At 38.9% G+C, this 22876-nt stretch overlaps 1 protein-coding gene and 1 pseudogene across 1 annotated transcript in view; one reads left to right on the forward strand and one right to left on the reverse strand.

The window, feature by feature from the left end:
* CHM (CHM Rab escort protein) overlaps positions 1-22876 on the forward strand; it is a 196058-nt gene that overhangs the window by 20017 nt on the left and 153165 nt on the right. The window contains exon 3 of the mRNA XM_056124100.1: positions 20274-20346. Coding sequence (XP_055980075.1) covers positions 20274-20346 — 73 coding nt within the window. The remainder of the gene's footprint in view (positions 1-20273; positions 20347-22876) is intronic.
* LOC130032554 (sorcin-like) lies at positions 14284-15201 on the reverse strand (annotated as a pseudogene).

The following is a 22876-nucleotide window of genomic DNA, read 5'->3' on the forward strand; positions in this document are numbered from 1 at the left end:
TAAGGGAAGAGTTTTGGTTTTCATTTTTGGTTATAATATTGGCTGTGGGTTTTTTGTAAACGGCTGCTAGTATTTTGATGAAGTTTACTTATATCCCATTTTTTTGAGGGTTTTATTATGAACGGGAAATATTCAATAATCATTCAGTGAACTCGAAAATATTATTTTGAAGTTTTAAGAGTTAAAAGTTTATAGGTTTTAGGTATACAGTGTGACCACACCGTGCCCATTACCAAAGTGTTTGGCTTTCTTTTTCAGGACTATTATAAAGTATATTAAAAACCACACAAACTAATTTTGTTATATCTGGGTTGCTTTTATATGAATTTACTGATAATTATGTTACCATTTTTTTTTGCAAAAAGGCCACAGTAATGAAAGCCATGTTTTGCCTTTGCTGTACATAATTGGATGACTTTATCAGATGCTAATATTCAGAGCACATCAACAGGAATCATTGAAAATGGGATTTGCATGAAAAGTCACAAGAACCAGTTAGCTCTGTCAAAAACCATATGATCAAATTTAGTGGGGGAAATAGATTTTGACCATAGCTAACCTCAGGTAATTTTAAAATGAAGAAAAGATAGCCAGGTTGCCTTTCTTAATGTTTAATTTGTGTTTCTTTTAATCATCAAAATGGGAAATAGTACATGTGATCAATGTCAGAAAACCTGTTAATTTACCTTTATTTTTCTAACATTTTACTGCAAATAATTGTAAGATATATAGAAAAAGTTGGAGAAAATTGTTCTGTGACTATTTACACTACTTTTATTCTGCTACTAATATTTTGTCATATTTGTATTATTACATTAACATTCATATGTTTAGTCTTCTATGCATTTCATTTTAGTGGCAAATTTTAAATAATGTATGCTTTCAGTGCCTTTAGTGCATCACACTTAAGTGTACATGTTATTGACATTCAATGTTAAGGGGCTGGAGAGATAGTAGGGAGGTTTAGGTGCTTGCCTTGCACATGGCAATTCCATCAACCCCAGTTCAATCCCAGGCACCACATAGGTTGCTTCTCTGAGCACAACCAGTAGTGATCGTTGGGCACAGAGATGAGTAAGCCCTGAACAATTGCCAGGTGTGGCCCAAGCTCCTCTTCCCCAAATAAACTCAGTATTTAAGTATTAAGTTCTTTATTTGAACTTAATAACTTAGTATTAAGTTCTTTATTTGAGTTAAGATTAAACGCAGTGAATTTCATGGACTTACCTGTACCATTTGGTTGGCAAATGCTTACACTGTGTAACTCAAGAACCTTATCAAGACAATAGAACATGACCATCTCTCCATCTAGTTCTCTCATGCCCTTTCAAAGTCAACTCTACACTTATTCCTATTCTCAAAGGTAGCCACTCTTGTGATATATTTTTGTTTTTACTGTAGACTCTTTAAATTATGTAAAATTTCATATGAATGGTACCATGGAGAATGCAATGCACTTTTTGCTTAAAACTTCTTTCACTTAATTATTACTCTCGAGATTCATTTTTTTATTACATCTGTTTATTCCTCTCCATTGGTAAATATTATACAGATTGTGGGCATACTCCTATTTATATTCTAGCTGTTAGCAATTTTTTGTGGATAGTGAATAATTGTGAAAAGACTGAAATGACTGTAAAGATTTAATAAGAAGATATTTTGTCATGTGTAAATACCTAGGAATGGACATTCTAGAAAGTAGGTGCATATTTATGTCAAAAGAAACTTCCAAATAGTGGCTGGAGAGATAGTATAGTGGGAAGGGCACTTACTTGGATGTGACCCACCTGGGTGCTATCCACAGCAGCCTGTGTGGTTAAGTCCCACCAGGGGTGATAACTGAGCCTAGAGCCAGGAAGAAGCCCCGAACACTGCCTGCTGTGGCCCAGAGGCAAAAAGAAAAAGAGAAAAAAAACACTCCAAAACAGTTTTGGTTTGTATCATTTTACATTCCCACTAAAATATATTAGCATTATGACCATCCATGTCATCACTGATACTGTCTTTTTTATTTATATTAGTAGACTTGTAGTGATGTGTCATTATATTCACTTTTAATGCTTATTTTAAAGTGTACTGATGACTAATGATGTTGAGCACCTTTTCATTTATTTAACCATTTGTGAAATATTTGTTCGAACCCTTTTCCCATTTTAAACTCTGTTTTTTGTTCTTACTAAGTGGAGTTATTTACATATTCTGTATACCAGTTCTTCATTGAATAAGTTTTTTTCTTTAAATATGTTTTGTATTTTCTCCTAGTTTGTGCCTAACCCATTCATCTTTTTTGTGTGTGGTATATTTTGTGGAGACTTTTTCCAATATAATGAATTATAATTTATCAGTAAATTTTTATTGCTTTTCCCCTCTCTTAGAAATATTTGTCTATGCCAAAAATCAGACTTCTGATATATATTACTTATAAGTTGGTTTATTTATTGAAAGTATTTAGATTTTGATGCTTTAATTAGTTAGAACTTCTTAAATACTAGTGGTGACATTAAATAAATCTAAATGTTTCTGCAAAAATATAGACAGTGGATCTTCTCCCCCACCAAATAAATACCAGGATAATTTTTAGTTTAGTTGAGCATTTTATTATTTATTTATTTATGTGCTTTTTGGGGGTCACACCCAACAATGCTCAGGAGTTAAGTCCTGGCTCTGCAGTCAGGAATTATTCCTGGCAATGCTCAGGGGACCATATGGGGTGCCAGAGATCGAACCCAGGTCGGCTGCATGCAAAGCAAATGCCTTACCCTCTGTGCTATTGCTCTGGCCCTGAGTATTTCATTTAGAGGATAGGGAAGTGATGACAAATGTGTATTTTTTTCAGGCAAGGGTTACTGTTATATAAAGTAATTCAAAAATTCCTGTTTTTTTTTCCATATTGACCATTGCCTAAATTATTTAATAGTTCTCTCTGAGCCAGTAGATCACAGCTTCCAGGCTTCATGCTTCCAACATATTACCAGGGGAAGGAGAATTATTTATGCTTGCTAATATAGCTGAAATTATATCTAAATTCTAAAGTCAATTAGAGATTCTAGACAGTGTGTAAATTTACATTATCCCCTAAAGAGCTATCACTTATGAGTAAAGTAGTGATTTTTATTAATAGATTTACTTTCATAGGTGTTCTGTTTAACCATTTTTTCTGTTAGAACAAATCAGCCATTTTGGTAAAAACACTTGTGCCTAAATATTTAAATGCCCTTCAGAAAAATGCCAAGAGTTGATTGAGGAAATTTATTTCAAAATTTTTGAGAGGATATTCGATAACATTTTAATGGGTAATTTTGAATACCGTATTAAGTATTTTAGTTTTTAATTTTAGCAGGGAATTTATAGATTTTTGACTAGGAAAGATATAGAGGAGTTAAAATGCAAACCGAAGAAAGCACCTATCCAAGAATCAGAATAAGTTCTGGGGCTTAGCATACAATGAATTACCATGAAAAATTTTGCAAACCTAGTTATCATTGTTTTTTTTAAATCACTGTCACCGTCCTCCCATTGTTCATCGATTTGCTAAAGCTGGCCCGGTAACGTCTCCATTGTGAGATTTGTTACTGTTTTTGGCATATCGAATACATCACGGGTAGCTTGCCAGGCTTTGCCGATTTTTTAATATTAGTTGTAAAAGTCTTGATGTGGATAACTGTGTTCCAGGATCTAATTTTATGTTTGGCCTTTAATTATTATATACTTCTACTAGGGCTGGAGTAATAGCACAGCAATAGGGCATTTGCCTTGCACACAACCAGCCTGGCCGAGCCGGGTTCGATTCCTCTGCCCCTCTCAGAGAGCCCGGCAAGCTACTGAGAGTATCTCGCCCACATAGTAGAGCCTGGCAAGCTACCCGTGACGTATTTGATATGCCAAACACGGTAACAAGTCTCACAGGGGAGACATTATTGAGCCTGCTTGAGCAAATCGATGAACAATGGGAGGACAATGCTACAGTGCTACATACTTCTACTAGATCTATAGCCTGGAAATCTCCCGTGGCATATTCGATATGCCAAAAACAGTAACAATGATGTGTCTCATTCCCCTGACCCTGAAAGAGCCTCCAGTGCGGCACCATTGGGAAGGATGAGTAAGGAGAGGCTGCTAAAATCTCAGGGCTAAGACGAATGCGGACATTACTAAGACGAATGCAGACATTACTGGTGCCCGCTCAAACAAATCAATGAATAACAGGACAACAGTGATGCAGTGATACAGATCTAGAGTAACAATGTATGTGTGTCTGTGTGTGTGTTATGGAATTTATGGTGGTGCTACTAGTGGATCATCTTCCTACTTCCCGGTCACGGTCCTCCCGTTGTTCATTGATTTGCTTAAGCGGGCCCAGTAACGTTTCCATTGTGAAACTTTGTTGTTACTGTGTTTGGCATATCGAATATATCACAGGTAGCTTGCCAGGCTTTGCCGTGTGGGCGAGATACTCTTCAGTAGCTTGCCGGGCTCTCCGAGAGGGACAGAAGAATCGAACTCAGGTCAGCCATGTTGGCTGCGTGCAAGGCAAACGCCCTACCCGATGTACTATCGCTCCAGCCCATCTTCCTACTTAGAACATTTACTGTTTCTTTTTCAGTGGCTTTCTTTGAAATCTGTCAGGGTTCCTCCCAGCCATTTTTCTTAGACCTTGTGTTAGATCTGTTTCTATTACCTGCTTAAAACCCATATTAAGTTCACAATCATTTGATCAGTGGAACTCAGCCAGTGGAGAAAAGTCAATAAAAGATAAACATTTGATTCCTTATTTTTTTAGTGAAGCAAAATAGTTTTATTGAAAGAAATCTTCTTAGAGAAATGTGAAGGGAAAGAAAGAAATAACATGTTTAAGAGAGAACACAGGCAGAGAACACTGGGTTCTCCAGAGTGGGAGAAGCTGAGGCTGGCTTTTGGAAGAAGGATTATATACAAATTCTCCAAATTGTCATGGCCTGCAGCTCTCTATGGGCTAGAATGATAGCACAGTGAGTAGGGCATTTGCCTTGTGCACAGCCAGCCTGGCCGAGCCGGGTTCGATTCCTCCACCTCTCTTGGAGAGCCCAGCAAGCTACCGAGCATATCTCACCTGCATGGCAAAGCCTGGCAAGCTACCCATGATGTATTCGATATGCCAAAGACAGTAACAAGTTTCACAATGTTACTGGGCCTGCTTGAGCAAATTGATGAGTAAGGGGAGGATAGTGATAGTGATAGAGACAGTACTCTACAATTGGGCATTGTCACAAAGAAAACCTTGGAGGATTGATGATCTTTTAATTAATATTCTTATCAAGAACTTTTAGATTCTGCATAAGCTTCTCCATTGCTGGAGAGATTTGGCTCATTTCTGGGTAGTGCTTCCTGTTATGTATCTGAATGGTTCCTCAGTTTCTCCATGGCACAAGGAGCTCAATATTTATATCTCAAAGACATGTGTTCCTTATGCCTTTGGACTATTTCAGAGCTAGGCAAATTCTTAGTTTTATTAGTTTGCCCAAAACTCATTATCAGGCCTCCCACATCTACCCACAGCATTTCCCCTAGAGATTTCACCCCCTTAAACCTTTAAGGTGTATGAGGATAAAGGGCTACCATTTATGACTGCTTCCTTCTGGCAAAGGGTGTAAACCTGTCTATATAAGGGAGTAGAATTCCATGCTTAGTATTGATGGAGCCTGGGCAGTAGTTTATTGGGTTCCACAGTTGTCAGTCAGAAAGAGAAATCAGATAAACAATAAGTTTAAAAAATACTAGGCTCTGAAGAAGAAAAGCTTTTCTGGTCTAGTAAGCAACGAGTTTTTTTTAAGGAATCAATAAAATAATGTCCGTAGCATATAGCATATATTCACTTCTTTTGCACTGTGATGAGTTTGCTTTAAAAGAAAGTGTTACTCCTGGGTATATATCCCAGAGAGGTAAAAAAGTATAATCGAAGTGATGTTTGCACTTGTTTGTTCATTGCAGCACTGTTTACAATAGCTAGAATCTGGAAAAAACCTGAGTGCCCGAGAACAGATGACTGGTTAAAGAAACTTTTGTACATCTACACAATGGAGTACTATGTAGCTGTTAGAAAAGCATGAAATTTATATACATGTGGTACTACATGGAAAGTATCATGCTAAGTGAAATGAGTCAGAAAGAGAGGGACAGACATAGAAAGATTGCTTTCATCTGGGGAACATAAAGTAACAAAATAGGAGACTAACACCCAAGAATAGCAGAGTACCAGGTTTTAAGTACCAGGAGGTTTACTCCATGGTTTGGAGGCCAGCCACACACGCTGGGGGAAAAGGCAGCTCAGATAGAGAAGGGAGCACCAAATAAAGGGTGTTGGGAGGATACCCCCAGGATGGGAGATGTGTGCTGAGAGTAGACTCTAGACCGAACATGATTGCCACTGAATGCCTCTTTTGCAAACCACAGCACCCAAAAGAAGAAGGAGAACAAGGGTTAATGCCCTGCCACAGAGGCAGCGTGGGATGGGGGAGGGGGGGCAGGGGGTAGGAGGGATACTGGGATCAGTGGTGGTGGAGGATGGGCACTGGTGGAGGGATGGGTATTCGATCATTGTGTAACTGAAAACCAAGCACAAAAATTTGTATATCTACAACTGTACCTCATGGTGTTTCACTAATAAAAATATAAATAAATTAAAAGAAAGTGTTAAATTAGCTTCTGTTTCTGTATGATAGAGGGAAAAGTCTAGTTATTTTTAAGAACATTTTTATTTTAAAATTTATTTTTAGTTTGTTAAAGAGCAGTGATTTACAAAGTCATTGATAGTTAAGTCTTAGGCAACCAGAATTCCACAAGAATCCCACACCCAATGTCTACTTCCCTCCACCAGTGTTCCCATGCTCCCTCCTGTCTCACTACCTACCACAACCCTTGACAGGCACCTTTTAAATTTCAGTGGTTGTAGTTCAAAGCTCATGTTTTCAGTTTTGTTGAATGTGTGATTTGAATATATAGCTATACCACTTTCCCACATCATGTGTATGCCTGAGGCCTCTGACCCTTGTTCCCTCATTAATTTTCTTTCTCATTATCTTTCTTCCCTCCTCAATTTTTTTCATTGTCTGTCCTTCTTCTACTCTGGGGTGATCTGAGCATCTCCCTTTACTACATTACTTTTCCTCATTTAGTTATTCTGTATACCACAGACAAGTGAGATCATCCTCTGTTTGTCCTTCTTCTGAATTCACTCAACGTGATTTTTTTAAAAAAATGTTTTATTAGTGAAACACCATGAGGTACAGTTGTAGACTTACAAATTTTTGTGCTTGGGTTTCCGTTGTACAATGATCGAATACCAATCCCTCCACCAGTGCCCATTTTCCACTACCACTGATCCTAGTACCCCTCCCACCCCCCTTATTCCCACATCCCAACTTGCCTCTGTGGTATGGTACTCTCTTTTGTTCTCTCTCTCCTTTTGGGTGCTGTGGCCTGTAAAAGAGGCATCGAGTGGCAACATGTTCAGTCTAGAGTCTAGTCTCAGCATGCTTCTCCCACCCTGGGGGGATCCTTCCAATACCCCCTCATTTGGTGCTCCCTTCTACATATGGGCTGCCTTTACCCCTAGAGTGTGAAGCTGGCCTCCAAGCCATGGAGTAAACCTGCTGGTATTTATCTCGGCTATTCTTGTGTGTTAGTCTCCTATTTAGTTACTTTATTTTCCCCAGATGAATGCAATCTTTCTATGTCTATCCCTCTCTTTCTGACTCATTTCACTTAGCATGATACTTTCCATGTAGTAACACTTGTATGTAAATTTCATGACTTCATCCTTTCTGACAGCTACATAGTATTCCATTGTGTAGATGTATCAAAGTTTCTTTAACTAGTCATGTGTTCTCAGGCACTCAGGTTTTTTCCAGATTCTAGCTATTGTAAACAGTGCTGCAATGACCAGACAACTGCAGATGTCGCTTCGACTATACTTTTTTGCCTCTCCCGGGTATATTCCCAGGAGTGGAATTGCTAGGTCAAATGGGAGCTCAATTTCTAGTTTTTTGAGAATTGGCCATACTGTTTTCCAGAAGGGCTGAACCAGTCTGCATTCCCACCAGCAGTGAAGGAGGGTCCCTTTCTCGCCACATCTGTGCCAGCACTGGTTGCTTTTGTTCTTTTGGATGTGGACCAGTCTCTGTGGTGTGAAATGATATCTCATTGTTGTTTTGATCTGCGTTTCCCTGATGATTAATGATGTAGAGCATTTTCTCATGTGTCTTTTAGCCATTCGGATTTCGTCTTTGAGGAAGTTTCTGTTCATTTTGTCACCCCATTTTCTGATAGGGTTGGATGTTTTCTTCTTGTTGAGTTCAACCAGTGCTTTGTATATCCTTGATATCAACCCCTTGTCAGATGTGTATTCGGCGAATATGCTTTCCCATTCTGTAGACTGTCTTTGTATTTTGGTCACTGTTTCTTTTGAGATGCAGAAGCTTCTTAGTTTAAGATAGTCCCATTTGTCTATCTTTGTTTTTACTTGCTTAGCCAGTGGCATGACATCTTTGAAGACACTATTAGCTTCAATGTCATGGAGGGTTTTGCCGACTTTTTCTTCAATGTACCTTATGGATTCCGGTCTGATGTTGAGGTCTTTAATTCATTTTTATCTTACTTTTGTACATGGTGTTAGGCAGAGATCTAGGCCCATTTTATTTGCATGTAGCCATCCAGTTTTGCCAGCACCATTTGTTAAAAAGGCTTTCCTTACTCCACTTCACATTTCTTGCTCCTTCATCAAAGATTAGGTGATTATATGTTTGGGGGGAGATGTCAGTACATTCAACTCTGTTCCATTGGTCTGCTGTTCTGCTTTTGTTCCAGTTCCATGCTGTTTTAATTTTTACTGCTTTGTAGTAGAGTTTGAAGTTAGGGAGCTTGATTCCTCTCATTTTCTTTTTCCCAAGAATTGCTTTAGCTATACTTGGGGGCTTATTGTTCCATATAAATTTAAGGAGTGTTTGCTCCAGTTCTTTGAAGAAAGTCATGGGTATCCTAATAGGGATCACGTTGAATTTGTACAGTGCTTTGAGAAGTATTGCCATTTTGACAATGTTAATTCTCCTGATCCATGAACAGGGGATATTTTTCCATTTCCTTGTGTCCTCTTTTATTTCCTGAAGCAGTGTTTTATAGTTTTCTTTGTACAGGCCCTTTACTTCTTTAGTTAAGCTAATTCTTAGGTAGTTGAATTTCTGGGGCACAGTTGTGAACGGGATTGTTTTCTTCATGTCATTTTCTTCTTTCTCACTATTTGCATATAGGAACGCCATGAACTTTTGGGTATTGATTTTATAGCCTGCCACTTTACTATACAGATCTGTTATTTCTAGGAGTTTCTTGGTAGAGGTTTTAGGGTTCTCTAAACCTAGATATCATATCACATATCATCTGCGAATAGTGAGAGCTTGATTTCTTCCGTTCCTACTTGGATGCCATTAATATCTTTTTCTTGTCTAATCGCAATTGCAAGTACTTACAGTACCATATTGAACAGTAGTGGAGAGAGTGGACATCCTTGTCACATCCATTATCTTAAGGGGAAGGCTTTTAGTTTTTCCCCATTGAGGATGATGCTTGCTGTAGGCTTGTGATAGATGGCTTTAACTATATTGAGGAAAGTCCCGTCTATCCCCAATTTGGCTAGGGTTTTCATCATAAATGGGTGCTGGATCTTGTCAAATGCTTTCTCTGCATCTGTTGATATGATCATATGATTTTTATCTTTTCTTGATATGATGGATTATATTGATTGATATCCGAATGTTAAACCATCCTTGCATCCCCAGGATGAATCCCACTTGGTCATGGTAAATGATCTTTTTGATTAGTTGTTGAATTCTATTTGCTAGTATTTTGTTGAGAGCCTTTGCATCCGTGTTCATCAGGGATATATGCCTGTAGTTTTTGTGTGTGTGTGTGTGTGTGTGTGTGTGTGTGTGTGTGGTGTTTTTGTTTCCTTTTGGTGTTAGGGAGATATGCGCTTCATAGAAACTGTTTGGGAGGATTTCTGTTTTTTCAATTTCTTGGAAAAGCTTGAGAAGAACTGGCAATGTATCTACTTTAAATGTTTGGAAAAATTCGCTAGTGAATCGATCTGGACCTGGGCTTTTGTTTTTGGGAAGACTTTTGATTACAGTTTCAATTTCCTTGATGTTAATAGGTCTATTCAGGTACTCTATATCTTCTTGATTCAGCTTCGGGAGATGATAGGAATCCAGGAATTTATCCATTTCTTCTAGGTTCTCTTGTTTTGTGGCATACAGACTTTCAAAGTAGTCTCTGATGATCTTTTGAATTTCTTTGGTTTCTGTTGTGATATCCCCATTCTCATTTCTTATTCGGTTTACTAGGGTTCTCTCTCTCTGTTTCTTTGTGAGTGTTGCTAGTGGTTTATCTATCTTATTTATTTTCTCGAAGAACCAACTTTTAGTTTCATTGATCTTTTGGATTGTTTCTTTGTTTTCCATGTCATTGATTTCTGCTCTAAGTTTTATGATCTCTTTTCTTCTGCCTACTTTGGGACCCTTCTGTTGATCCTTTTCTAAGATCTTGAGCTGTGAAGTCAAGTCGTTTATGTGCATCCTTTCTTCCGTCTTGAGATATGCTTGCGGGGCTATAAATTTTCTCCTTAATACAGCTTTTGCTGCATCCCATAAGTTCTGGTAGCTTGTGTCTTCATTCTCATTTGTTTCCAGGTATCTTTTGATTTCGTTCTTGACTTCCTTCCTGATCCATTCATTGTTCAGCATTGAGTTGTTTAATTTCTAGGTGTTTGATTTGGTTCTCCGAGTCTGTGTGTGATTCATTTCTATTCTCAGTGCATTGTGGTCTGAAAAGATTGTTGGTGGTATTTCTATCTTCCTGACTCTACTGAGGTATGTTTTGTGGCCTAGCACATGGTCTAGTTTGGAAAATGTTCCATGCATATTGGAGAAGAGTGTGTATTCTTTCTTTTGGGGGTGTAAAGCCCTGTACAGGTCTATAAGTCCTTTCTCTTCTATTTCTTCTTTCAAAGCCAGTGTTTCCTTACTGAGTTTTGTTCCTGTTGATCTATCCAGAGGTGATAGGACGATTCAACGTGATATTTTTAACTGGCAACCAGGCTGCAACAAATTTCATGATTTCATGATTCCTTACAGCTGCATAGCATTCCGTTGTGCCTATATAACACATTTTAGTAATCCATTCATCTGTCATTGGACATCTAGGTTGATTTTTTATTTTACCTGTTGTACTTAAAGCACTATAATGAAAATGGTGTGTAAATGTCCTTTTGAATGATTTTTTTTTTTTGCATTGGGGTAGATGTCCAAAAGTAGAATTGCTGGGTTATATTGTTGCTCAATTCTATGTTTGCTGATGACTCTCTATACAGTTTCCACAGGGGTTGAATCAGACAGTATTCCCACCAGCAGTGGAAGAGAGTTCCTTTTTTCACCACATCCCTTCCAACACAGATTTTCCACACTATTTTTGACATGTGCTATTCTTGGTGTAAAATGATACCTCCTTGTCATCCTGATTTGTATTTCCCTAATAATAAGTGAGGATAAGCACTTTTTCATGTGTCTGTTGGTCATTCACCTGTCTTCCTCTGAGATTTGTCTGTTCATTTCTTCTCCCCATGTTTTTCTGTTGATCTTTATAAGAACTTTATATATCCTGATTATCAACCTTTTATCTAGTATGTTTAATGTGAATATTTTTCCCAGCTTAGTTAGTTTCAGTCCATCATTCTCTTACTATGCTGAAACACTTAATTTTATGTAGTCCCCTTTGTTTATTTTTGATTTAGTGGCAACATATCACTGAACACATCTTTGAGGTCTAAGTCTTCAAGAATATTTTCCTCAGTGTACTTCATAGTTTTTAGTTTCATCTCAGGTCTTAATTCACTTTGAATTAACTATTTTGTGAGATGTAAGGCATGGGTCCATCTTTAATTTTTCATGTGGTTATTCAATTATTTGCTCGAGCGGGCCCAGTAACGTCTCCATTGGAGACTTTGTTGTTACTGTGTCTGGCATATTGAATACTCTCGGTAGCTTGCCGGCTCTCCGAGAGGGGCGGAGGAATCGAACTCGGGTCGGCCATGTTGGCCGCTTGTAAGGCGAACGCCCTACCCGCTGTGCTAGGAGAGATAACACAGCGGTAGGGCGTTTGCCTTGCACGCAGCCAACATGACCGACCCGAGTTCGATTCCTCCGCCCCTCTCGGAGAGCCCGGCAAGCTACCGAGAGTATCTCGCCCGCACGGCAGAACCTGGCAAGCTCCCCATGACGTATTCGATATGCCAAACACAGTAACAACAAAGTCTCCAATGGAGAAGTTACTGGGCCCGCTCGAGCAAATCGATGATCAACGGGAGGGCCTTTACCTTACCTTACCTTATTCAATTATACACAGAGACTATAAAACCCAGCTTCCAGAAGCACGTGGCTGCATTTGCAGCCACGCAACATCTTATTATCTCGTTTTTCCTTTGGAGAACCCGGCAGGCTACCGAGAGTATCCTGCCCGCATGGCAGAGTCTGGCAAACTTCCCGTGTCGTTCTCAATATGCCAAATACCAGTAACAGTGATGGGTCTCATTCTCCTAACCCTGAAAGAGCATTGAATATGGCTCTTTTAAAATCTCAGGTCTAGGAAGAAGGAGACGTTACTGGTGCCTGCTCGAGGCAATCGACTAACAACAGGATGATTGTGATTCAGTTTTACCAGAACCATTTTTGAAGAGGCTGTCCTTCATTTCATGTTTTTGGCCCCTTTATCAAAAACTAACTGTCCACAAATACTCATTTTTCCAACCCATGAGCATGGACTAGTTTACCACTTCCTAAGGTCTTTTTCTAACTTTCTTTAGCCATTTAAGGTTGTCATAGTATATATCTGCCACGTCTTTTGAGTACTTGAGTTCTAGGTACTTGGTACTTTTGGACACTACTTAAAACAGAATGGACTCCTTGGTTGCTTTCCCTGATTCATTCTCTGTATGTAAAAATGGGACTGATTTTTGTGTGTTGACTTTGTAACCAACTACGTTGCTTATTGATTTATTGCTTCTAGGAGCTTTTTTTAAAAATTACTTTTAACTTTTATTCTATGAAACTTCTTAGGGACTAATTTGGAAAGGTAGTAGGATGATCTTGAGTCCCAGTGACAGGAATGCCAATATTTTCTTTCCAGTCCACAGTGTATATACATATATATTTTTTGCGGGGTCGGGGAGCACAACAGAACTTGGGGACCCTGCCTTACTATACATAATCTAGCTGGATGCGGTGGGGGGGTGGGGGGGAAGCAGGGGAGGGCACACCCAACAGTGCTTGGGGACTCCTCTTTGAAATATGTAGTCCAGTTAGGTGGGAGGCTTGATTGCTGGGTGCTAGGGATCACCAGGGTTCCCCCTGATTCCACTTGAGTGTCAGATTTGGGGCCTGCCTCATACATGCAGTGCTCACACTTCACCCCACTGAGTACTCTCTTCCTGGCCCTGCCAAGTCTGAATTTTAGGTGTGAACACACCGGCATATCAAACCAGAAACTTCAGTATTTTACAAGTTTGATTCCTGATTTAAAATGAAAGTATACATATGATAGAACACTTGGAAAATACTTAAATGTCTAAAGAAAATTAGTCACCGAGAATTCCATTAGCCGAAAATAGCCATAGTCAGTAATGTCCCATCCTCTGGGTCTTTTCCTATCAACTTTCTCTTTTATATCACAAAACTCACGCACAAAGGTTTTTGAAAGTGGCAAGTGATAACAAAAGAAATGTGGAGGCAGTGTTTATCACTGAAATTATTCTACAGATTTTCAAAACACTGTCCACTGTCCTCCCATTGTTCATCAATTTTGCTCGAGTGGACCCAGTAACGTCTCCATTGTGAGACTTCTTGTTACTGTGTTTGGCATATCAAATGCACACTGGTAGCTTGCCAGGCTTTGCTGTGCAGGCAAGATACTCTCGGTAGCTTGCCGGGCTCTCCGAGAGGGGCAGAGGAATCGAACCTGTCTCAGCCAGGCTGGCTGCGTGCAAGGCTAACGCCCTACCCTCTGTGCTAAAGGCAGAAAATAATTAGGTTCTCTGTCATTCACACCATCAACAATTTATCTGTAAACCATTAAGCCACTACAGTATATCCTGACAAATTATCATGGGCAAGTTTTTCTTATTTTACATTCAAGTGTGTCTAAACCATTTATTTGCTGATAACACACATCAACCTTTCAATGACATATAAATGTTCATCTAGGAGAGACAACAGTTGTAGTCTTTTGGTGACAAGGTTTTAGTATCTCTCCCACAGTGAAGAATACAGAATATGCCTGAAACGTGCATACTTTAATTTACATACAAGGCGTTTATCAAGACACAAGGAAGTTCTGAATGGTGGCAATGGTTCTGATATTATTAAAATCCCAAATAATTTATTATCAAAACTTAAATCCAAACTTAAGTCATACATACAGTTAATAGCCCTTTACAACAGCTGTTACTGAAGCTTGGTGACTGAAGTTTCTATGCACTGTGGAAGGCAGTGAGAAAAGCAGAAGAGAACTTGAGTTTGAATATTGATTGAGATCATTCAGCTTCTCTGCTTAAACGCTCATGACACACTGAATGAAGTCATCCTATGGGAAATTCACAACACCTTGCTAAGTAGTATCTCATCTTTGAAAGCTGTTAGTGCTCAAAGTTTGACACAGCAGGCAGTGCAGTCATCAAAGGTGATCTTTCCATTGGTGCTGTATCATTTTGCAATTGAATTCACAGCCTGGGTACTCAACCTAAATCCCATTGTGGTCAGTGCCTTCTGCAATTCCTGAGGATCCATAGTTCCACTTCTATTGCTGTCAAAGCTGATGAAGTGCTGTCGCCAGCCATTGAGTACAGCCCAGAGCTCCTTAAACTCACTGAAACCCATTGTGCCCGACATATCTCTATCCAGCAGTCTCCAGGTTAAAAGGTTTGTATCCGCCTGCAATGCCCGACTGGGTCAGGCATCTCTGCAATTCATCTGCATCAATTTGTCCATCCTGTCCAGCAACAGCAGCAAAGTAACCATAGAGCAGATCCTGAGTTTGGCCGGGAAATGCAGGCCCTCCAGGAGCCCCTCCATAACCACCAGGGTAGTAGTCACCAGTGCCGGCACCTGGGTACCCTGGGTAGGCCATGGTGCAGACTGAGCGGCCACCACCCTGTGCCCCACCTCCCCGCGGCTCCCGGGCCCGCGCCTCTAGGAGCTTTTTTGTGGACTCATTAGGATCTTCTGGATATTTTATCATGTCATCTGAATTTTTGAATATAGTGATAATTTGACTTATTTTCTAACTTGGATCCCCTTGATTTTTTTTTTTTTTGGGTGATTGCTAGCCAGGATTCTAATACCACATTTAATAAAAGTGGAGACAGTGAACATCTTTCCCTTGTTCCTGGTCCCCAATCTCAAATAGAACTCTTTCAGTTTTTTTTTTCAGGTGGACTGTATCACTGTAGCACTGTCCTTTCATTGTTCATCGATTTTCTTGATCGGGCACCAGTAATGTCTCCATTGTGAGACTTGTTGTTACTGTTTTTGGCATATCTAATACACCACGAGGAGCTTGCCAGGCTCTGTCGAGCGGACAAGATACTCTTGATAGCTTGCTGGGCTCTCCGAGAGGGATGGAGAAATTGAACCCGGGTTGGCCACATGTAGGGCAAATGCTCTGCCCGCTGTGCTCACACAGATGATTTCTCTTGCTCTCCTACAGGACCCTCAGGTCATGAATAACAAGCTTAGGGCATGATCTTCTCATTGTCAGGCTAAGCCAGGTCCTAAGGAAAGTGTGCTGTCTACTGCTGGCCTCCTTCTCCAAATTCCCTTTGCCCAACTGGCCTCCACAGACCCTAGCAACTGGTCTCACATGTGCCCCCTTCCCCTGCCAGTGTTATTTTTCTCACAACAATGAGATCAAGTATAAAATAACATTTAATGTAATATACTTTAGATTCCAGAGTTAAAAACTTATATATGTAAATGAGAATTGGCATTTTATTATATTGTATTAAATGGTTTTAATTTTCTTATTCACACAGGTCAAAATTATGTAATAATCAACAATTGGCTCTTACTGATTTATTTCCAATTTGCCATTTCTTAAAATTTTGTTGGAATAAGCAACATGAAATAAATTTGTTCCTAAGGGGGCAGGTTGGGTTTGGGAGGGAAACTGGGCTTATTGGTTGAGAGATGGTCACACCGATGGTATTGGTACACTAAAATCTTGATGAAACAACTATATAATGAACAACTTTGTAAATTATGGTGTTTTTAATGAAATTAATTAAATTTTAAAATAAAATCTTTTTCACAATCGTGATTATTTTGGAAAGGGGATGGGTGTGATTCAGATATTTGAGATGACTTCTTCAGTTGTGGGCAAAGCTCTGTTTCTTGTCCGGAGTGGTAGTTTTAAAACTGTTCACTTTATAATTCATTCCTAAGTTAAAAGTATGCTTGCTGTAATTTTCTATATGCGTTTATTGAGGGTGTGAGGTTGGGGATTTGGGCCACATCCTTGGTGCTCAAGAGCTCAGTAGTGACCCCTGGTGGTGGTCAGGGAACCACATGTGGTTCCACAGTTCCAAATCAGGGTAGGCCTTAACTCATGTACTCTCACCAGCCTATGTGTTAATATTTATTATTATTATTTTTTGTTTTTTTGAGGGTCACATTCGGCGATGCACAGGAGTTACTCTTTGCTCTGCACTCAGGAATTACTCCTGGCAGTGCTCAGGGGACCACATAGGATGCTGGGAATTGAACCCGGGTTGGCCATGTGCAAGGCAAACACCCTACCCGCTTTGCTATCGCTCCAGCCCCCTATGCGTTTATTTTAATAAAATGTTTTAAAACAAAAATAAAACAGAACAATTATATTCAGAGAAATTTAAATATGAACTAAAATATCAGTAAATTTCTGTTACATTTTAGGTACAATGATTATATTTTATTTAAATAATTTATATTATGTACAATGATAATTTATTATTGTGGGTACATTTGATAATGGTGTTGTAGTTATATATATTGTTATTTTGGTAAGAACTACATTCTGAAGTATCTGCTATTATTTACTTTAAAATACTTTATAGGAGACAAGAAAAATAAGCCAAGAGTAAGCCCTGAGCACTACTGGAATATACTATAACGGTCTTTAGATGAATTTCTATATATTATAATATTGCTTAAATTTGAATCAATTTACAAAATTGTTGGTATCTTGACAATTAAATTACATTGTTTTCTCTTTGCTTATTATTACATAAGATAGTGGGATATTTTATAACGGGATGTCAAGTGATCAAGTGATCAAGTGATTATGCATTTAGTAAACTTTTTTTTTGCTCATTTTTGTATCACACAGAGTGGTACTTAGGATTATCCCAGACTTGGTGCTTTGGGTCATATCCAGTGGTGGTTGTATGGGAAAAAATATGGTGGTGGAGATAAAACCCTGCCTCACATGCAAAGTGTGTGCACTGACCCTTTAAGTTCTTTGTCCCCAAGTAAACTTATTTGGGTGGAGCGTTTTGGGCCATAACTGGCAATGCTCAGGGCTTACTACTGGTTCTGTGCTCAGGGTTCACTCCTGGCAGGGCTGAGGGAATTGTACTAGGAATCTAACCGGGATTGGCCACACGCAAGGCAAGCATGTTACCCTTTGTACTATGTCTCCACTCTCATCAAATTTCAACATAAAATTTTTCAAGCCAGGACACATGTGGCAGTTCATTTACCAGCATTGTTCAGAGACTCATAAACAAATCTTGAAAGATATCAACTAGCAGCAAAAAATTTTTGGATACAGGTTCCTGACAAGACATCCTGAGCAGTCTTGGGAGGGGGCAGGACAATTTTCCCCCCTATCAAAGCTCCAGCAGTTGCATTCATATTCCAAAAGTTGTCTCCATGCCTCTAGCCAGACTGCCCAGTTAAATATTCTGGATTTTAGAAGCCACATCTCCAAACTCTACAATACTAACACCCCAGTAGGAGCACACCAGATTAGATGTGAATGTAATGTGTAAACCAACTAATCTCACTAACAAAAACATTAACAGAGAAGGCTTAATTTACAGGAACAGTTTAGGAAACCCTCAGGCAAGGACTTAATGTCCCCATGTTGAGATGCAACAATTGTCACAAATTTTCTTTTACTGAGATATTTTTTTATCATTCTATTAGTCATTTACTGGCAACAAGCAATATAAAACAAATCAGTGTGAACCTGCTGCGGGGGTAGACTTGGGTTGTTGGTGGGTAAAATGAAGACAATGGCGGAGGCAAAGTGACCGTGGTAGTGTGAATATCAGTGCTGAAATATCGAATGCCTATCACAATTCATCATGAACAATTTTGTAAACCATGGTGTTTAAATTTGTTTCGTCTACATATATAACACACTTCAGGTGGGCATTTTTTAAAAATAAATCACTTTGAGATACACAGTTACAAAGTGGCTCATGATTGGATTTTCTTCATACAGATTCCAACAATGTCCTTTAACCAATATACATTTCACATAAAAATGTCTCCAGTTTCCCTCCTTCCACCCCACCCCCAGTCTACCTGTATAGTATGCACCTTTCTTCTCTCTCTCTCTCTCTCTCTCTCTCTCTTTCTCTCTCTCTCTCCATTATTGTCCCAATGATCATTTCCAACTATCATTGTCATAGCAGTCAATTCTCTATCCTAATTCCCCTCTCCCCTCACTTGTGACTATTTCTTCTTTAAAGAAGTTTCAGTTCATCTCTTCTTCCCCTCCCCTTTTTTTGATGAGTTGGAATTTTTCTTGTAAAATTCTAATGTGCTTTGTATATTTTGGAAATTAACCCTTTAGCAGATAAGTGGTTGGCAAAAAGATTTTCCCAGTCTTTGGTCAGGCTTTGTATTCTGATCATCGTTTCTTTTGAGGTGCAGAAACTTCTTGATTTAATGCAATCTTGTTTATTTTTGCTCCCCTTTTTGGTCAGGGGTATTTCATCCTTAAAGATGCTTCTAGCTTCAGTGTCATGGAGAGTTCTGTCTTTATGTTCCTAACAGATTCTAGTTTGATATCAATGTCTTTAATATATTTTAATTTGAGTTTTATGCATTGCATTAGAGACCTGAGTTCATTAATTTGTAGCATGTGACTGGCCAGATTACTCATCACCACTTGACTTTCCTTGCTCTACTTCATATTTTTAGGTCCTTTATCAAAGGTTATCTGACAATATACCTGTGGGTCTGTCTCTGGATTTTCAATTCTATTTCATTGATTTGGGTCTGGTATTTTTTCAGTATCACACTGTTTTATTTACTATATTGCTTTGTAGTACAATTTTAAATTGGGGAATTTCCAACTTTTACTATTTTTCCATTTCAACTGGAAATCTGTAGTCAAAACAGACTTGCCATGAAATAATTCAAAGGGACTAAGTTGAAGTGAGGGAAGCTCCTTATTATGCATTGTCTAGTGCAGTAGAAAAATTTTACAGGATTATGTGAGGTCTTCCACTTAGGTAGAGGTATTCTAACAATGGTATCAAAAAGTATTTTCTATGGGTAAGGGTTAAACAGGACAGTAGGAGATTGACTTGAAGCTCTACTTTGTGTACTGTTAATGAACCTAGTGAAACTCCTAGGCTTCTTCTCTTGGTACCACCTGTTCTAGCATCAAGAAACCTACACAGACGAAGACTGACAATTTGACTTCACATAAATGTCTAAATTATCAGAGTACAAATATTGATAGGCTCTTATTGACACCTTCACTGGGTGGGTAGAAGCATTCCCCATCCATACTGCAAAATCCAGAGAGGCGTCTAACACATTACTTAAGGAAATAATTCCTAGACTTGGCTTACCCAGATAACTATAGAGTGACAATGGAACTTCTTTAACTCCTACACACCCAATACTTTGCCTCTTCTTAAAAAAATTTATTATTGACTTCATATGGCCTGACACCTCCAGCAGTTAGGAAAATTGTGATTGCATATACAAAGAAGAGTTATGGATGGGATCTGAAAGATTCACTTCTACTTAAACCTTCCTTTTCCTCTAATCTCATCATCTCAATTATTCATGCTTTTGAACTCTGAAGCATGATAATGAACAGGAAATGTACTTAAGTGTCAAAGGGTAGTTGATAAAGTGACTTAACTTCCAGATCCTTTAATTTCTTTTTCTTTTTTTTTTTTTTAAATCTTGTTGCAGACGAAGCTACTATGGAGGAAACTGGGCCAGTTTTAGTTTTTCAGGACTGCTTTCCTGGCTAAAGGAATACCAGGTAAAGTTCTTATCTGGTTTTTACATTGCCAATGTTACATTTTCTGTCACATAATAGACCTTCATTGAAAATAAAGAACTTCACCCATAATATAGAAATGATGCCTTACTTTATTTAATAAATTGACATTTATGTTAATTTTTCTACTGCCTTCAACTTAATAAGATGTAATTTAAAAAACCTAAATATTTATGTTGGCTAAAGCATATGTCCCTCTCAATGAGATCAAGGTGAGAGTGCTCAGAAGTACGTTGTATCGGGGACCGAACATGGGAACAGCCACTTGCAAGGCAAGCGCCTACCCACCATTCTATCAGTATATATTTGATAGAGCACTAAGAGTATGTTCAAATATAAGACAAGATCTTTTCCCACAATGGTTTTTGAGGGAAAATCTATTCTTTAGTTATTATTTTGAAACACATTTGGAGAAGGTTTATTAATTTAAAATGATCACAGTCATTCATGGTTTTTCATATTTAAGAAGTCACTGAGAGTATAATTAAGAGTAGAATAAAGTTGGGCCAGAGAGATAACTGAAAGAGACAGCAAGTAAAAAAAAATTAATAAAATACAGAAATAAATTTAGTAGTTTTTTCCCCTAAATGCAGGATCTTATTACTGCAGAAACTGTTATAAATAATCTATTTCACATTTTGTTGAAAATATGACTAGAACACCTATATTATCCAGAAATACACTGCTTGGCATAGTCCCCCAAACACAAAAACATTAATTTTAAAGGATACATGCACACCTGTATTCATTATTGAACTTAGTACAGTAGCCAAGATTTGGAAACAGCCTAAAAGTCCCCCACTACAGATAAATGGATCCAGAAATTGTGGCATAGGACTGGAGAGATAGTACAGCATATAGGGCATTTGCCTTGTAAGCAACTGACCCAGGTTCAATCCCTGGTATCCCATATGGTCCTCTAAGCACTGCCAGGAATTGTTCCTGAATGCAGAGCCAGAGGTAACCCTGAGCACCATTGGGTATGAACCCCATCATCACAAAAGAGCACCTCCGAGAAGTTGTGGTCGCTGTCACTGTTCTCCCGTTGTTCATTGATTTGCTCAAGTGGGCACCAGTAACGTCTCACATCAAATTGTGAGACTTGTTGTTACTGTTTTTGGCATATGGAATAAGTCACAGGTAGCTTGCCAGGCTTTGCTGTGTGGGCGAGATACTCTCAGTAGCTTGCCGGGCTCTCTGAAAGGGGCAGAGGAATCGAACTTGGGTTGGCTGCATGCAAGGCAAACACCCTACCCACTGTGCTGTCGCTCCAGCCCAAGAAGTTGTGGTATTTATACATAATGGAATAGTATGCAGCTCTAAGAAAGAACAAAATAATGTGATTTGCAGCAACATGGATGGAACTAGAGGATATCGTGCTGAGTGAAGTCAGTCAGAATGAAAGACACAGCTATAGAATGATCTCATATGATGCAGTAAAGTAGCGTCACATGTCTAAAGGCAACATATTGGGTGAACTGACCCACAAGGTTGAGTTGGGGCATGTGAGGCATTTGAGAGGAAGAGGAACTGGATTCCTTCGGGGAGGGATATCGATTGGTATACTGGTGGTAGGTGTGGTTTTCAACTTAATTCCATCAGAAAGCATTGTTACAAACCAAAAGCTATATTGTTATTGCCAGTGGCTTGCTTAAGTCGGGAGCAAGGGAGATGGACTCAAAAAAAGAGTTCTTTCACCTCTTTGCACAATCCATCTCTACCACCAGTGCTCAGGGAAATGGCTGGCTTGAGTCAAGACTGGTAAGTCAGTCCTAACCTCAATACAGGCAATTTTGGGGGCCTCTTACACTTCCTCACATAAAATAATTTCAGGAGAAGATGAAACAGTGAAACAAAATTGCTTTTACTGAACTTTACTGAAACTTATTTGAGTGGCTAGGATATATATCAGAGGCTTGCTTTCCATGAGGTGGCCTTGATGAGCACTATATGGTCTCCCCCAGATACCACTGGGCATGACCCCTTTGAGCTCCATATGTTGTAACTCCTCCAAAAAAAGTTTTCTTGAAAAAATTGAATTTTGACATTTGGAAAAGGTATATTTTAACATTTTTAAAAGTCCCCTGGGAACACCTGTAAAGGTGATTAGAGGCTGCCCCAAAGCCTTCATCCCTCTTGGAGAGACCAGAAAGCTACCGAGAGTATTTCGCCCGCACGGCAGAGCTTGGCAAGCTACCCGTGGTGTATGCAATATGCCAAAAACAGTAACAATGATGGTCTTCATTCCCCGGACCCTGAAAGAGCCCCCAATATGCCATTGGCTACATTAGCACATAACAGGGATGAATGGAGACATTACTGGTGCCCGCTTGAGCAAATTGATGAACATCGGGGTGGTAGTGATAGTGAACAATCCCCTATATTCAGAATATGCTATATTATATGATTTTCATTATAATATGCTACTAAGAATTACTGAAAAGATTAATGTAATACTTTGTACCTCATTGCGCCTTTATATGGTTCTTGTATTGTCTTTTTATTATGAAGT

This window comes from Sorex fumeus, unplaced genomic scaffold (assembly GCF_029834395.1).
Source record: "Sorex fumeus unplaced genomic scaffold, SorFum_2.1 ptg000050l, whole genome shotgun sequence".
Taxonomy (NCBI): domain Eukaryota; kingdom Metazoa; phylum Chordata; class Mammalia; order Eulipotyphla; family Soricidae; genus Sorex; species Sorex fumeus.